This window comes from Eleginops maclovinus, chromosome 19, assembly GCF_036324505.1.
Source record: "Eleginops maclovinus isolate JMC-PN-2008 ecotype Puerto Natales chromosome 19, JC_Emac_rtc_rv5, whole genome shotgun sequence".
Lineage (NCBI taxonomy): Eukaryota > Metazoa > Chordata > Actinopteri > Perciformes > Eleginopidae > Eleginops > Eleginops maclovinus.
This window is the reverse complement of record NC_086367.1, coordinates 17,151,205-17,168,507: the sequence shown is the minus strand read 5'-3', so window position 1 is coordinate 17,168,507 and position 17,303 is coordinate 17,151,205. Positions and strand designations below refer to the sequence as shown.

The 17,303-nt window shown below is 38.5% G+C and overlaps 3 protein-coding genes across 3 annotated transcripts in view; all 3 read left to right on the top strand.

Moving 5' to 3' along the window:
• myo10l1 (myosin X, like 1) overlaps nucleotides 1–3,050 on the top strand; it is a 40,306-nt gene extending 37,256 nt beyond the window's left edge. The window contains 3 exon segments of the mRNA XM_063908102.1: nucleotides 210–383; nucleotides 470–661; nucleotides 955–3,050. Of these exon segments, the coding sequence (XP_063764172.1) occupies nucleotides 210–383; nucleotides 470–661; nucleotides 955–1,059 (471 nt within the window). The 3' untranslated portion in view covers nucleotides 1,060–3,050.
• Nucleotides 3,051–5,155: 2,105 nt separating this feature from the next.
• Nucleotides 5,156–10,234, top strand: pttg1ipa (PTTG1 interacting protein a). Its single transcript, XM_063909475.1, has 7 exons — nucleotides 5,156–5,385; nucleotides 6,326–6,378; nucleotides 6,647–6,755; nucleotides 7,801–7,903; nucleotides 8,488–8,553; nucleotides 9,077–9,123; nucleotides 9,494–10,234. Exons 1-7 carry the CDS (start codon nucleotides 5,301–5,303, stop codon nucleotides 9,529–9,531), a joined length of 501 nt encoding a protein of 166 aa, XP_063765545.1. The 5' UTR covers nucleotides 5,156–5,300; the 3' UTR covers nucleotides 9,532–10,234.
• An 829-nt stretch (nucleotides 10,235–11,063) lies between these two features.
• On the top strand, nucleotides 11,064–15,599 carry sumo3a (small ubiquitin like modifier 3a). The gene is made up of 4 exons (XM_063908839.1): nucleotides 11,064–11,223; nucleotides 12,086–12,214; nucleotides 12,390–12,461; nucleotides 12,626–15,599. Exons 1-4 carry the CDS (start codon nucleotides 11,203–11,205, stop codon nucleotides 12,686–12,688), a joined length of 285 nt encoding a protein of 94 aa, XP_063764909.1. The 5' UTR covers nucleotides 11,064–11,202; the 3' UTR covers nucleotides 12,689–15,599.
• The last annotated feature ends 1,704 nt before the right edge of the window (nucleotides 15,600–17,303 follow it).

Sequence of the window (17,303 nt, the reverse complement as noted above, 5' to 3'; positions counted from 1 at the left end):
AAATGGTTGACTAAAATGTTTAAATAATTTCTAGATAACATAATCTTAAGAGGGTCCATCATGATAAATGTCTTTATTCTGCACAATTCCCATAAGGTCGGTCAGACCAGTCTGGTTACCAAATGAAAGATTTACATTCACACAAACTGGATTTGCTTTCTTTTAACTTTAAGTGTTCTTCATTGATTGGCATACGTGTGTCGTTGCAGGTGGAGGAGGAGAACCTGGAGATGTGGGTGAAGGAGGAGACGTCCGCCACACGGACCAGCGTGCTGGAGAAGTGGACCCGGCTGCAGGGCATGCCCCAGCATCAGGCCATGCTTAAATACATGAGCATTATCAAAGAATGGCCTGGATATGGATCTACTCTGTTTGATGTGGAGGTGAGAAAATAGTAGAGGAAATCGGGGATAGAAAGGATAGTTACAAAAACCAATAAGTAACCTCTTCATTTTCTTGTTTTCTGTAGTGTAAAGAGGGTGGTTTCCCTCATGATCTGTGGCTGAGTGTGAGTGCTGACAACTTGTCGGTGTATAAGCGAGGCGAACCGAAGCCCCTAGAGACCTTCCAATATGTTCACATCACTTTCTTTGGGGCTTCACAGCCCTGCACCTACAAGATCTCTGTGGACGAGAGGGAGATGTTCTTCGAGACACCACTGGTGAGAGCTCAATATTCATGAGCTTTTCTAATAAAGAAAAAATGTACTTCCTTTTAGGGCTGCACCGGTTGTTTCGATCAGGATCTGACTAGGAAAGTTGTAATTTATCAACTTTATTACAGGGAACTGGTTCCTCTGTATGACTTTAAAGGAGGTTTTAGGACGCACGGACATCAAACTTTTGATGTTTTCATTAATGCAATCATGTTCAATCATATTTTTCTCTTGAATAAATAAAAGATAATATCACAGCTAGAAACATATTAACCCATCACTTCATTCTGTGTCTTTAGGTTGGGGAGATCACCAAGATCATGCGGGCCTACATTAATATGGTAGTGAAGAAACGCTGCAGCACCATGTCAATTACCAGCACCAGCAGTTCCTGGGCCAGGTGATTCCCACAAACCAATCACAGCCCTTGATTCATCCAGGGGCCACAGACGCCTCTGGCCCCCCCTGCATTGGTTGGTTTTTATATGGAGGCAGTCGCACCAACCAGCTATTCCTCAAGGCTGAATAAAGAGTGATGGATGATCGAATGGGAGGAAAATAAAGATGGAAGTGGACACAGACGCCAAACGCACACTCTACTGGCCTGTGTCTTACTTGGGATAGGGGGATCTATTTAAACATGCATGACAAAGAAAAACCACCTGCTTTTTGGGACGGTCCTTTCAAATACATAACCCGCCAGTTGTAGTCCTGCATGTAGATGTTCAAGCACACTCCAAACTTCTCTCCGCATCCCTTTTCTGGACAAAACTCAGTAATAACAAGCACAAGTCAGCCGCCCAATACAAGTCTATTCCAGGTGGCCACCCCCTATCCACCCACCAAGTGCACTGCCAGACAGAAGAAAGCCACACTTTCTCAGTTAAATCTGTTTCTTTCTCACTCCTCCAATTTCAAGAGTCTCTCTCTTTCTCTTCACGTGTCCTCACTCCTGTTGCATCTTTGTTTGCTGTTGATATTAAGTTATTACGCTAAATTTTTGCTTGCTTTCTCTTTCTTGTTCTCTTTCTGTTGTTTATATGTAACATCAGCTCTATCACATCTGTTTGTGACTGAGAAAAGGGACTCAATGATTCTTCGTCGGGGCTACTAAAGGGGGAAAATGAGCTCCACATTTAGTGTTCACTCGCTCACTCGTCAGTGCCACCGTGTGGCCACCAAAAGCAAAGGCAGCCAAAGGAAGTGGCTTTAAATATTTCTGAACGATATCAAAGAGAAGTTCTGCAGAAGAAAAGAGTAGAGGTTTTGCTTTGGAGGCTCTCTGGTCATGTTTAACTCGACATGGAGAGTCAGTGCATGGGAAACAGCCTCCCTCAGCACTACAAAGAGAACAATATCATCGAGAATAGTATTAAACAAAACCTGTCCCTGTCTCTGTCTACTTGTAATACACACGGCATATATCTACTGTATATTCACATACACACAAACTGAATCAACATGTATTGTTTTGTACTGTATATCACATGTTATAAGAGGAATTACTGAATTTTCGATGGGCCACTACACTGTACAGATGCTATACTAAATGCAATGTGACACCTCGTGTAAAATACATGGTGTTAATAAGGACTACTGTATGTCCAAAAACAATGCCAACACAGTACATCATTCACTGGCTGTGCCATTAATGTGACAGAGAAATAACTATTAAAAACACAGACCATAATGAGACGGGCTGCTTTGGTGGTCATGTTTTCACAGTGTTTGATGACGTATGCATTGTTGTAATTCACAGCATTAATTGGAGCCATACAGTGTTGTATATCGTTATCTGCTCATGCTTTTCTTATTTTATTTATTTACTAAGATCAATGAACAACAATAATGCATAAGAGCTCCAGTTTGTTTGTGTTTTCAACCTGTTTATGAACATGTGATTTTTATTACTGATACTACTACTGTTACTGTACTGTATGCCCTCTGCTATCTTAACCACCCTGAAGTGCTGTGTCTGGAATGCTGCTGTGTGTGTGTATATGTGTGCGTGCGTGCGTGCGTGTGTATTCATAGTGTTGGAAAAGAAAAGGGATAAAGAAGTGATTTATGATGAGTGTTTTCATTGGAAATAAGAAGTATTTACATAACTGACATTTGCGAAGAACAGTGAAGTGATTGTGAGTTAGAGGGAAAAAAGCATGGGATTATAAGAGTTAGAGGGTTATTTAAACATAATTGTACTATATGTATTGCAAGGAGTGTTTGGAAGAATAATGTATAAAAATATATTGGAATTTCAATCTTGGTGTAAGGAGCGGATAGGATAAGACACTGTGAGGATAAGGGCCCGGAGGTGCTTTTAATCTGGCATTGGGACTGCTGACAGTCATCACTGCTGTGTGTGTGTGTGTGTGTGTGTGTGTGTGTGTGTGTGTGTGTGTGTGTGTGTGTGTGTGTGTGTGTGTGTGTGTGTGTGTGTGTGTGTGTGTGTGTGTGTGTGTGTGTGTGTGTGTGTGTGTGTGTGTGTGTGTGTGTGTGTGTGTGTGTGTGTGTGTGTGTGTGTGTGTGTGTGTGTGTGTGTGTGGACTGAAAGTGAAGTCCCTGTTCTGTCACCTCTCTCTGTGGCACTGCGGGTAGACATAGTTATCCCATCTTCTATAACAAATCTTTGGAGACAAAGTGTTTCCCAACATTGAATAACTAGGGGGAATACTTACATATCACGGAACATACTAATATCAAGACATGGCCCAACCAATTTTGTTCATCTGATGTTTTTCTAACTAGTTTCTGTGTTAATATTTGCCCTGAAATATTGATGGTATGCCAGATATTTCAATGAAGTTGAACTTCATAGGTTGACATGTTTTGTCTACCTGAAGTGCCACGTTCAGGGCCGTAGCCAGGATTATACTGAGGTCATGAGTCCAAGATTTTCAACACCTCCAAAAATACTATTTGTTATAAGTAAAATGTAAAGTTCAAACAGAAACCAAGAGACAATATGGTTCTATCGAAGCATGATTGAAAATGTACTTTTGTTGAATGGGACCTTAATTTTTAAGATCCCCTAATGAACTCAATTAGCATTTTGTTCAGAAATAGCTAAATATTAGTTTGACCTGCACACATTTCCTCAAAAAAACAATGGAATCATGTTTTTTCAGTTAACAATTACAATTCCCATTACCACCATATGATAAAATAACAAGTGATATAGAAAAGACCCAAAGGACATCAACCTCAGAGTCCTGAATGTTAGCTATGATCCTGTCTGCATACACACAGCCCACTGGAATCCTGCCTATAGATTTAGAATAAGCAGAACTCACTCACAGGTTCCTGTTAGGACTTTTAGTTATTTCAGTTTTGGCTAAAAGGAAAGGAGAACCAGAGAACCCATAAGCCATATGTAAGGAGGGACCTGGATCTGTCTGTTCTAGTTATTCTATATCTATGGTTCTGATATAAGTGAATATCCGAACCATAGATCACTGATATTACACTGAGTGGGAAGAAGTTGCCCATAGTCGCTGAAATGTGATCAGTGAGTTTACTACAGAGAAATTAAGTTGGATTTCTGATTGCAAATCTGTTTCCAAGGGCAACTTCATCACAAAGGGTCCTGTTATCAGCCGCAGGCGGCCAGAGTGGGGCCCATACTTATCTTAGGTTATGCTTATTATCGTCATTTACATTGTGCTTGTTTTAAAAAAAGAAAAGAGAAAGAGAGAGATATGTGTGTTGTTCTTTTTTATTTGTAACTGGCTTTACAAAATTATGCTTTAATAAATTATTGGAAATATTGTCCTCTAGTTCATGTTGTCTTATTTTTGCACAATAACAATGAGGAAAAGAATGTAAGGACATTTAAATAAGTAGTGTAGCCACAAAACTTAAGGGCAACATTATACTTAACATTGTACCTCTATTTTTAGTTAACAGCAAATATAACAATGTTATTAGTTTTAAGGAATAGTCGGAGAGTTCAGGAAATATCATCTGCTTTCTTTCAGGCGTTTTTTAAATTTCTCCATTAATAGCCAAAATGAACATGAGTTTTATAAAACACACAGCATCTTGTTTTCTCAACAATAAAACACAGTTTCTGATTGAGGCTCATGTCTCTTAGTTGGCAGGTCCATAAATGAGCAATGTGCCCTCTAAACTTCTCAGATTTATATAGCTAATATTTTAGAAAACCTCAAGTGATGGAAGAATGTTTAAAATGAATTAATTTTGACCAAAAATTCCCCAAACGCCCAAAGCCTGTATCTTGTGAACCCTGGCACCCAATATCTGAATATAAACTGATAGTGAAATGCTGCTTAGGAAGTGAAAACAATGGGAAAAGCTAATGGCAATTATATGCCTAAGAAAACATAAATGAATAAAGCCACTTCTCTGCAAACTTTTTTTAAACTTTAGTTTTGAGTTTTGTTGGTAACAATTCTGTACTCAACCTAGCTGATATTTTGAATGCAAAACTTAAGGTAAAAGCACGCAGACGCACACACGCCATCCCCCACAAAGTTTCTGCGTAACGAGCGTGCGTCAGGATTCAGCGATCAATTCCTTCTCCGCAAGTTCACCTCTCGAGTTTCAGCTTCCAAGCGACACACATTTCCTGTTTTTACGGTCAAAGGATTTACAAATCTTCTGGAATATCCTGAGAGTTGCGGTGATGGATTCACGGATTTGTCTCGCTGCTTTGCTGCTTCTCTTCGGTTTGGCAACAGTTGTTGCGCAGTCTTCCGCACCTGGCAAAGGTAGGGGTGGGAATCAGTGAACCATTGAGGAATTAATGGCTGCTTCAGACACACCACTCCATTTCTTCTAATCGATTTTAGATGCTTCGTTGTGATTTATGAGGTCCTAGGTCTAAGTAAATGATACAAATAAACCCCCGATTTATTAAGACGCTGCTTTGACCCTAAATTCCAATGTTTTCTCTTATTGTTTTTGTTTTTAGCGCTCTTGTGTTGTACATTTCCTCTTGAATAATAGAACAGAACAGAACAGGACAGGACATAAAACAACCAAAAGCCCTTTATGTGAACTGTGTTGGTCCTGTTCTTCACTCAAGTGTTCTGGTCTCAGATTCCTCATATATTAATTTACCAAAAAGATAAACAAAGGCTGAGTTCCAGCATATGAATCTACACATATAACAACGATAAACAGGGACTACATGGATATCAGTGTCCCTCTGTTAGTTTCATTTCTTTGTGTATTGTTGAAACCTCTTAACAGGAACAATGAGCCGCTTTCAGCCACCCCATCAGGGTGTTTTTTATTTGTATTCAGAGTAGAGAAACCAGAAGGATTAGGCTCAAATGAACCAACCACATAACAAGGAGACTTGGTTTGTTTACGCCTTAATTTTAGGGAAAAATGGCTTCACTTAGACAAACCGAGCTGTTGTCATGTGCAGTCTGATGATAATAACATGACTAGTCTGCAGCCTGTGTGTTTATTGTGCTGTGTCTCTATGGAAAATGTCCCATGAGGATTAGCAGTAGTTACAAAAACCACAGAGAGCAAATGCGTCATCTACCTCTCACAGTGTTTCAAGCTAATATCAGAGTACTTTCTCTTATGAGGAAACATCTTATCACCTTTAATAAATGTAATGCTGACTGACTCCTTTATGTACCCTCTGTTGATTAATTTGTGTATTTTAACTAAACTGACTCTTTTCTCCCACAGCGTGTGAGTCGAAGAATGGGACAAGCTGCGACGAATGTCTGAAAAATGTGTCGGTCAGTTCTTTTGTTTTTGCTGGGTCAATTTCCATTGTTGTTAGTCTGTGGGTGGGTGGCTGGAAAAGAAGTGTCCTGCTGCAGGTGGAGGAACTAAACACATTGGCACCTCCTCCACCTTCATACCAGTTAGACAGGTTTGAGGAGTAACTGATCTGTCCTCCACCCTCACGGTCCTCCTCCATTTTCAACTTTTTGTTTGCCAGTGTGTCCTACATATGCCAGATCTGATCAAATTCAAATAATATGTGTTTGGGTATTTTTACAGTGTCTGTGGTGTATCACAACCAAGTTGTGTATAACGTATCCAGTGAAGACCATCCTTCCTCCTCATGCACTCTGTCCTCTGAGTGAAGCACGCTGGGGGCTCTGCTGGAGTAAGAAACACAAACACATACAATTCAACCTTACATAAAATCACACTTCTATTTAAATATACCCAGATGTACATCCTTTAAAGGTTAACAGAAGCTTGTGTTGGGAACAGGATGCTCAACTTTTGAAGACCTCTCCTAAAACTTAAGGAAAGAAAAACCTGAATTCCATTAAATTAAATAATATTGAATCACACCTCAACCCTTTAATGAGTGTATAACTAATCCTTCTTCATTGTTCATTTAGAGCATTTTTGTCAATTACTTTGCAAAGAAGTGGAACTGGTACATCATTTGTATTTTTCCATTTAGTGCAACTCAAACGAATGTCACAGGTGACCCAGCTACATTCCTCTGATGAAGGACTGCCTTTTTCATTGTAAATGAATCGACTCAGTGTGGTCTATGTAACACCAGAAAGTGGAGAAAAGGGTCCGTCACAGCTCCTCAGATGGAATCAAATATAATTTTCATATCTGCAATGTCCCAATTGTCGGGTATAGTCAATGACATTTAAGGGAATAGATCCCACGGTGTCTAAAACTCTTCTAACCATAGACACATTTATGTTGTCTCATATGGTCAATATCCCCCGACTGGATTGCTTTCAATTAAACTAATTAGAATGATAAATTAAGTCTGAAAGTTATTTTTGAAGGGCAGACTACAGCAAAATGCGGCTTACAAATAGCTTTACCACAGATAATTAAACATTCTCACAAGGAAAACTTACGCTTTTGACATATATTTCGCTGAACACTTTCCCTATTAAGTTCTGTAAATGCAAAAACTGGGACTTGCGCTGAACTGCCCTTTATGTCTCGGTCTAAAAATAACACAAAAACCAAGCAGCATTACAAGTGGCTGCGGTCAAAAAAGTCACTTTGCAATGTACATACTAATGTTAGAATGATAAGAAATACTGTGTCAGGAAAAGTAGTACTTGATAACAGGTAGAACATGTTTTCTCTTTCTACCTTGAAGGTAGATCTGGGTTTGTGGATTCCTGCATAACTTTGTCATTGTGTTTCTCTGTTTTGGTCTGTAGTGAACTTCCAGACGTTGATAATCACCTTGTCAGTGTTTGGTGCAATTCTCATCATTGCCTTCATGATTTGCCTGTTCTGCTGCTGCAAGTGTGAGAACTTTGGGTAAGTGTGCAGCGAGTGAGCTACTATATAGAGATCTTATCGCTGTATGACTGATAATGATGATAAAGAAAATATGCAACCGTTTTTACAGGGACTTATTGAACTGTACGAAAACGAAAAAGCTCAGACATTATTTGTTTTGTATAGTTGCCCATGGAGTGACTACTGTATCTGTCTTTTTTTTTTATTTTATGAGACATTAGTATAAAAAGAATATACATACTTGCATTTTACAAACAATAACACATAAAAAAAACCCTGTATTTTTATCTAAATGATGAAATCACACATTTGAAAAAAGTGAAAATGGACTACAGTACATTTCTTGGTGTTTAAAGCTCAAGTAATAACCTTAATTCCCTTTATGTTAGGTAACTTCTTAATATAAATCTGTGCCTGGAACTTAATTCATTACAAGGTGATAATCTGATGTGAATAAGATCCTTGTGTATTTAGGAATATTTCAGTTTGATGATAAGATTTGGCCACATTTTCGTCCGCTTTGGTGTTGTCATACCTTAAGGCGTCTGCCCTCGAAACACTCACTTTTCCAGGATCTAACCTTAACCTAACTTGTGTGTTAGATCCAGTAGGGCAGAAGCCAAGATGCAGAGACAGGCCAACAAGACGACAACAAAGCAGGAAGAAAGGTAAGAAATAAGGTTCTGTTAAACTGACATTTGCCCTTGGGGGAAACAATGTTTCAAGTTACAAAGTCCATATCAACAAGTAAACTTAGTTGTGAAAGGTGGAGTTGAATTTGCAATTCACACAGTTACTAATGAATCAAATCGGTCCTACTGTCAGGCTGCATCCTACTGAAATTGGCCATCAGTGAGGGTCAGTGGTAAAGTTAAGCAAATTCAGCAGTGATTTTATTTGATGTTTGCCTTTACAGTACAAATGCACAAACACATTAGTTGTATTCATATAGAGGAATGTTGACCAAAGGCGCTGGTTCAGTATCCACAGCCATCTGACGCACTAGTGGCAACTGCTGCATTGTTGGACATGATCCATATCAGTTCCCGTCATATCAAACTACAAAAGCATAAGTCAAACTTTTAACAACCCAAACTGGTTTATAGCCACATGACTTGTGGGAGTGTTTGAGAGTTTTAAAAGTATTATTAGTCATCGTGTTGTTCATAAGAGAATGTTTTGTTCTTACAGGAGAGCAGAAATGAACGAGAGACATAACGATATTAGGAAGAAATATGGTGAGCTCACACATCTGTTTAATCCTAACATCATCCATATGTTTTCCTGTGTCCCTTGAATGTGTTACTTTTACACTGGTTTTAAAATTTCAACAATTGCAATATATGACACGACATTGATCAGACCCACTGGTAGGGAGATTACCTTCAGACATAGCCATAGATGATACACACTGTTTAAACTCTTTGTGCTAAGCTAGGCTAACTAGCTGCAGATGCTAGCTTCATTTAATGACAGACATGACAATGGTGCCGGTCCTTTCCTCTAACTCTCAGTAAGAAAACAAGTTCATATATTTCCCCAAGACTCCTAGTATTCTTTTAAATTAAATCATTGCATGACTTTAACCAATTTTTTTTTCTTCTCCAGGACTAACTGGGCCAAATCCATATTCCAAATTTGCATGAGGATCTGTGAACTGAGATTTACCCCACGACTGTTTTTGTTTTCCTCTGAACTTCGACGTCTTACAGAGCAGACATGTTTTGTAGATGTGGGGATTAATGAAATATATCTAAGAAAATTTCAGAAAGGTGACAGTAGTTGTTTTTAGGCAGCATGTATTGTTCCTTCCAGCCAATGAATAGGTTTGTTGTGCTCAATGTGATGACCTAAGAGGTTGTAAACCAAAAGCTAGAATAGACGCCTGTGGCAGCAGTGTTTTTCAAGACTATAATAGTCTATTATAGGTGGCTCCGATAGCGTCAGTCTGCTTATACTATTTATTAGGTAAAGTCCTTAGTTTAATTGTACAGAATGGAGAGAATTCAGTTTCCTTGCAAACAATATCTCTGCATCTGCACATTTTCAGATATATCTCTTTTTTCCCTCTGAGTTGCTGCTGATTTTGAGAATAACTTAGAAAATGATATTTTTGTACTGTCCAATTACTGATTGCTCTTATCTGAAATTGATTCATTTCTATTCAGATGTGGAGGAGGCAATGTTTTATTGTGTTACTGCTCCATATTTTCACTGTACCCTTGCTTCCAGTAATGACTAACTTAAGTAGAATGTGTAGTTCCTGAAGATGGATACAAGTCTGTCTAATTCTAAATTGAATGTATATCCTGTATAGACACACAAGCCAAATAAAATACTTGGGACTTATCCTTATTGACGCTGGACTTTATTTTGTAATTTGACTGTGTGCTAGAATTTAAACAACAACGTTTGGCTTATATTTTGTCAGTCAGGTTCAGGTTAGTGAGAAAGTTCCTTTATTAAAACTGTAAAGCCTCTCTGATGCAGTTCTTCACTCAAGTGCTCTGTCAGACTTCTCCATGACACAAATTGAGAAGGACCAAGCCAAACATCTCTGTTCTCAGCTAAGACGGATGGTACAGCCCTGAAATACAGATCCTTCATTATGAAAAATGTGGTGTATCCATATTCTAAAGTAACTGAGTTTGTTTTATTGTTTATCAACGCATAATTAGAAATAACAAAACATGTAATGCATGGTGGGTATTCTGAGCTTTACAAATAATATATATATACAGTATATATATATTCAAAACTCAAGTTGAAAATCCAATACATATTTTTACAACAAATAATCAAACAGTTGGCTATTCTGGTCCAGCCCTAATGTATATATTTATTATAGATATTTAATATATAATAAAACATAAGTTAAAAAAAAAAAAATGTAAGTTAAACTTGCTTATTAGTGAATATTGTGTTTGTATGTAAAATAGTTTTGATAGTTTAAGATGGTGCTTGAAATCTGATTAAAAAAAACCTACTTTAGTACTTTATTTAGCCTTCATACTATTTAAGAATGTATAAATATCCTATAAAAACATACAATTGTACGAGTATCAAGATGAATTGAAGCGAATTCCCTTTATGGGCTCTTGAGCTCGCGTGCTCGAGTAATTTGCGCGCTCCCGTGTCCGCGGTGCCAAGCGTTTACAAATCACGTGGTCACCTCGGATCCAATCGTTTAATTATAACTTCGGTCCAAAGCGCGCACCCGTCAGCGGAGGAAAAGAGAACACAGAAGGAGGCAGAGAGACAAATATAGCCCAATTAACCGATTATTTTTGAACCCCCGCACACAAGATACAGCCAGGATGTCAGAGGAAAAGCCAAAGGTAAGATATAAGGAATTACAGAGCTGTATATGTGTAGCAATGGCTCAGTAGATCTCCTGCCAAGCCATTTCTCAGATGTGCAATATAAAATGGCCTGGTTTGCACGTTTCTCTGAATCGGCGCAGTGTTTGTTTCGCAAATGAATGAGTGCCAGTCACATCCATATCTACATGCGGTTACACATAACTCTGTAGGTGGATATAGGAGATATTCTGTCATGCTAAATGGAATCTCGGAAGATTTTGATCAGAAATGCCAATTACACCATGATTGCCATTTGCGGATTTTTTTCTTTGTCGAAACAGGACCACGTTATGTCCGCAACGCCGAAAATGCCGCAACGGCAGCAGCGACGAAAGAGTGCAAATGGAGATGGATCACACAAATACAATATATTGTATCTGTGCTACTGTGGTTGCTTTTAATGTGTCCGTGCTTGTTTTGCATCTGTGCAACCAAACAAACCCGCTAGCGTTAGCCGGCAGCTAAACATTGTATCGGTCTTAAAGCGGCTGGCGTGCCAAATACTTAGCCCGAAGCTAATCATGATAACGTTAGCATCTGTGACTGAAGCAAACGTAATGTTTTATTCTGCTTCACATCAGTTTGTTTGTTGAAATATCCACGAAATGTTGTATTCCAAATCGGGTTTGCACTAAGGGAAATGTATTTTAAAGTTTAATGCTATATGTAATGTTAGCTGGCAGTCTGGTAACTTGTCTGTCATGCATCTGTTATAGTGCTCTTCTGTAGTGAACCATGCAGTGACTTTAGGATAAGATCCCTTAGTGTAATGAATGTGGTGACTTTTTAACTTGTAACCTGCATGTTTACCCCATGTTTAACACTTTTGTTACTGCAGGAGGGAGTAAAGACTGAGAACGATCACATCAACCTTAAGGTTGCAGGGCAAGATGGGTCGGTGGTCCAGTTCAAAATCAAAAGACACACACCGCTCAGCAAACTGATGAAGGCATACTGCGACCGACAGGTAAGCTGAGACACCAAACTACTGCTTCTAATTTTCTCCTATTACCGATTATTTTGGATTTCCTGCAACACCTCAGGCAGTCTTGCCATTATTTACAGACTTCATGCTGCTTTTCTTGCACTAAAAATCATTTTTATGTGTAAAATCACCCTCATGTCTGTTCTCACTTCTGCAGGGTCTCGCAATAAGGCAGATCAGGTTCAGGTTTGATGGCCAGCCTATCAATGAGACGGATACACCTGCACAGGTAATATATTATGCAACACAAAAGCCTGTCACTTTTGAAGCAATGTTTATTTAGTGTCTCTGAAAAGTCTGATAAAATGTTATATTTACAAATCTGCATCATTATACCTGTATAGTCATTGTTATATCCACTGACTGGAATCTCATTTCCTCTACCTCTCTAAGCTGGAGATGGAAGACGAAGACACCATAGATGTTTTCCAGCAGCAGACAGGTGGACACTGCTAAGCTCTCCCCACCTCATTTACGGCCACCCTCAGACCACACCCTCAGCCAACTTCACTGTCCCTCCCCTTCCCATCGCTCTTCTCAGCCTGTTATTATTATTATTATTATTATTATTATTATTATTATCTTTATTATTATTTCTTCAGTTGAGATGTCTGTCATGGTTCTTCGTCAGGTTTGTGAGGGGAGGGGGCCCCTCAGCTTTTATGTACTGTCACAGCCAGGACTGAACTTTTGTGCGTGTCAACAGTCTCTCTGCTGCCCAATCAGGACAACTTTCCTTCCAACACCGCAGGCTGCGATTGGACCAACAGCGCGTCACATGTGTTCCTGGTTAGTCAGTGCTTCTCATTCACTCTCCAGTGAAATCTTAGTATCTGGTATATTGTCACAGTTTTTTCATCCATCGGGGTCGAATGCAAGGTTCTGCAGGTTTTTGTCCAGGGTCACAGTCAGTAAGCATTGAATGTTTTGAAGTGGAAGCATCATCTGAACTAAACACACCCACCTTCCATTTCACTTCGCTTTCAAGTTATTTTTTGTCTGAACGGTGACTCCTGCTCTTCTGTCAAGAAAGGAATTTTGATTCTCTGCATTTTAGTTGCTTTTGCTTAAGAGTTCTGCAATGTTTGTTTGTTTTTTAATCGTCTTTTAAGATAATTAACATGCAGGGGGCTTGTTGATTTTCCTGTTCAGGAGTCTCAGAGTGGATGTTAGATTAAGTTGTGGGGCTTGGATCAATACTCCAAAGACTGAACTTCTGTTTTATATTTGATGTACTTGGATCACTGTAGAAGCAAATTGCAAGGTCTAAACCAGGGCTGTCCAAATTTCTTTCACCGAGGGCCACATACAAAAAAACCTAGACGTTCTGGGCCCCTCACTAGTTAAGCTATCAAAATCAATCATGTAGGTAATCTATTCTTGATACTTGAATATGCTTTACAGCCCACATCACAGCTCTCCGTAGGGTTTCATTTATTTGATAAGCTCATTCCTTAAAACAGGAGCCTCAGATGAATTATAATAAGGGGAAATATAAAGGGTATATTTCAAGCTTGTTATGGAAATAAGTTATTGGACTTTCTCTCATCAACTTGGGTTTGTTAGAAAAGGTTTTCAACTTTAATTGACTGAATTGATTTGACATTGGGCTTACTAACACATGATTACTACTGTGTAATATCTGTTTACATATACATTTAAAAAGTACATTATAAGACAAACACAAGTTTCAAATGTGGGCCATATGTCATTATACTTTAAGAATCTGCTGAGGGCCGATTCAGAATGGACCACGGGCCGCATTTGGCCCTCGGACCATAGTTTGGACACCCCTGGTCTAAACCGCCACACTTTAAGGGAGTTTGTTTTTCATTTGCTTCCTCTTTGACGTCAACTAATTGAGAAATCTTCTCTCTGGGTATCTGTGATTCAGACTTTTATTCACTCATCCAGAACATGCCTGTTAAAGGGATGGAGTAAATGTTATTTATCCTTTGCTTGAATTGGTTGTTGTCTATCTTTAGCAGGATGGTCTCTTAATGTGGAATACATAACTTGTTTTCTTACCCTTTTTTCTGATTAAGCTGATCATGGCCAGTCCCTAATGGTATTCTTACACTTGCTCTGCTTGTTTGTTTTACATTTTTTGTTGTAATAACTGAAAGGTTGTTACTCAGTGCTGTTATTGAGTCAGCTCCCTGCATTGTCTTTGTAAATGTAGACTCATGAGACAAACAATTCTAAATGTGTTTTGAAGAAAGTCAGCTCCCATTTTGAGAGGGGATATCCAAAAAAAGTCAGTTTCTGCCAACTCATTTTGAAAACACTTTTCGCTGCTTTGTCAACAATCAAGCTTTTTCCTTTTTCTTTATAAAAGTTTGAGGTAATATGTTCAAAAGCCTGACTGAAGATCGACAAACAGTAAGGATATCTTAAGTGGTAATGAGTGTCTCCCATATTTTACAGTCCATAGAAGGATGCATTCAGTTTGTTGCAAATTGGGAGGGCAACCAATGGAGTTTGGGAGATGTACCCACACGGCCCCGTTCTTCATACAGTTACCTGAGATGTGATTGTTGATGCCCTGACATGAGCTTGGATTTCTCAGTTCAGTCAGGAAAAAGTGTTTTTTGAATCAAGTTTTTTTCACACGATCATTTTCTGTTCAGAGTTGGAACATGATGAACCATTTTCACCTTTTCCAAATTTAATTTATTTTCAGATAAGACTACATCTTTCACGTACTCATTGATTGTAACTCAGTGTTTGAGTCAGTTACTCATACAATTTGACACTGAATTGTTATTTACATTCGAGCAACACTGTTTTCTTTTTTTTTATTTCATATGTTTAAGTCTCCCATTTGAGATATGTTTCCATACCCGTAGATGTAGTTTTGCTCAGCCACATTAGAAAGGAGCTGTCCTTTTTTTTTAGTAAATAAATTGTAGTCCAAATCAAGTTTCAGCTGTATTTTTGTATGCATTCTATATAAATAAAAACTAAATGCCAAACATTAAATGTTTTTAATTAATATAAAACATCACTGTTTGAAAAGCTTCACTGTATGCCACCCATTCAAATATTCACTAAGGACTTCCCAACTTTCATCCTTCCCACAGTGATTAACAACAAGCCTCTGCACAACCACATCACAAGTATTCATCCTGGTTTTAGCTTTTTTTTTCTCACCAAAAAAGAGCACAGATATCAAGACAGCCTTCCCCTTGCAATTGAAGAACTGAGTTAGCTGGACTAAGATTTTTTTAAGCTTGGCATGAGCTAAGCCTTGTTATGTATGAAGAACGGGGTCTGCGTCTTGTCATGTTATTTGCTTCTCTACCGATTTGTACATTATTTGTGGTCTTTTACTACTGTATACAATAAATATAGTTTGGTACTCAGATTTGCTGTCACGTTAATTATTATTTCTTCAATTGTGTATTCAAGCATTTGTATTGTTTTTTTTACTGAAGTGTGTTAAGTCACAGCTCAGCCTGTGACACGTGTCAATCATTTATTCTCTCTTCCTGGTATTCTTGAAACGTCACGTGGCAGAACATGGCTGACATCATAACATAATGATATATAGCTGAGGTGTGGTCCGTTATAAAAGACAAAGTTTCAATTCTTAAGCATTGACTGCTAAAAAAGTTAAAGATTGAAACACTGCATGTGTCTTTAAGGAAATTGGCAGCTAGATGGTGCCAGTGAACTATGATAGGCCCTGTCTGCTTTGATTTAATTTATAAAATACCATTCACAAAACACACTTCAATAAATATTCACCAATGATGATATCTGATATGAAACATGGACCTACAAAAACACAAGAATCTACAAAAAGAAAAAAAGACATGTATGCATAAATTGAAAGACATGACTGGATGAAAACAAAGAAAAGAATAACATTTGATAGTATCTGTGACACACCAACATACCTGAGAATAAATCACATAATATAACAGAACACTTGGTTGATTAAAGCAGCCTATAACGATGTATGATATTAAGTCAGATAAGGGTTAAAAATAGTCCTTTATCAGCCAATGCCCGATTTAGAGCCTTAGATTTAATCTGACACACCGATTGGTTACATTCACCACAACTGGAAAAGTGATAAGCCTTTGGCAGCAGTTGATAAGTCAAACCAGGAATAAGGAAAAACAAGTGGAAAATCTCTATTCACTTTTATGCATGCAAACCTTTCCCTCTGAAACTGCAGTCCATGCCTGGAAGGAAGAGAGATTAATGAATGGAAAGAGGGCAAATAAAAGCAGGGCAGAGTAGATATCTCGTATCCTGATATGTGTGCAGTTTATGATCTTTATGGGTTACAAGAGCGACAAAGTGAATTTGCCTTGTAAATGTGCCGGTCGGTGTATCATAGGATTCAGAGAGGTCTGAGTCCAGATGCCGACATCTCTTAAAACACGGACTGATTATTACATGAGCGCCTAGTAACCAACACATTAGGATCAAATAGACTTTGTTGTGGAATTACATTTTTAGGTCACCATGGAATACCAAACTTTGCATTCAAAAGTCAATGTGATTTAACCAATTTTATATTATGCAATTTGTATTTGACCCAGGCCATCTCATTACTTTGTAATTGCAGTGTCTGCCTAATTTCACTGCCCCAGACTTCATTATATTTTTTAATATTTGCAGATTATTTGGGACAACATCCTGGTTTGAGACTTTAATATCACAGCTGGGTTCATGCACATACCTCAGTTTCTCAGGTAATAAACTATAGGGATAACAGCTAATATGATAGTAGCTCAGCTCATATCCAAGTATCCATTAGTTTTTGTTTTTGGGTTGCCTTTTTAATTACATTTTGTCTGCTATGGCCCCTTGTCATGTAGTGAATATCAGGAGGAATGTGTCTTTGGACAGACATTTTTTTAATACTATTACATTCAAATATGTAAAGACGAACACCCACCACCCCCCCCCACACACACACACACACACACACACACACACACACACACACACACACACACACACACACACACACACACACACACACACACACACACACACACACACACACACACACACACACACACACACACACACACACACACAGGAGCAGCTC

What these genes read in the sequence shown, in the direction of transcription:
- pttg1ipa (XM_063909475.1), top strand. Translation starts at nt 5,301, where the DNA reads ATGGATTCACGGATTTGTCTCGCTGCTTTGCTGCTTCTCTTCGGTTTG. An exon ending in GTCTTCCGCACCTGGCAAAG is followed by an intron (nt 5,386 to 6,325) that starts GTAGGGGTGGGA and finishes TTTCTCCCACAG; the next exon opens with CGTGTGAGTCGAAGAATGGG. An exon ending in CGATATTAGGAAGAAATATG is followed by an intron (nt 9,124 to 9,493) that starts GTGAGCTCACAC and finishes TTTCTTCTCCAG; the next exon opens with GACTAACTGGGCCAAATCCA.
- sumo3a (XM_063908839.1), top strand. Translation starts at nt 11,203, where the DNA reads ATGTCAGAGGAAAAGCCAAAG. An exon ending in TGTCAGAGGAAAAGCCAAAG is followed by an intron (nt 11,224 to 12,085) that starts GTAAGATATAAG and finishes TTGTTACTGCAG; the next exon opens with GAGGGAGTAAAGACTGAGAA. An exon ending in AGACGGATACACCTGCACAG is followed by an intron (nt 12,462 to 12,625) that starts GTAATATATTAT and finishes TACCTCTCTAAG; the next exon opens with CTGGAGATGGAAGACGAAGA.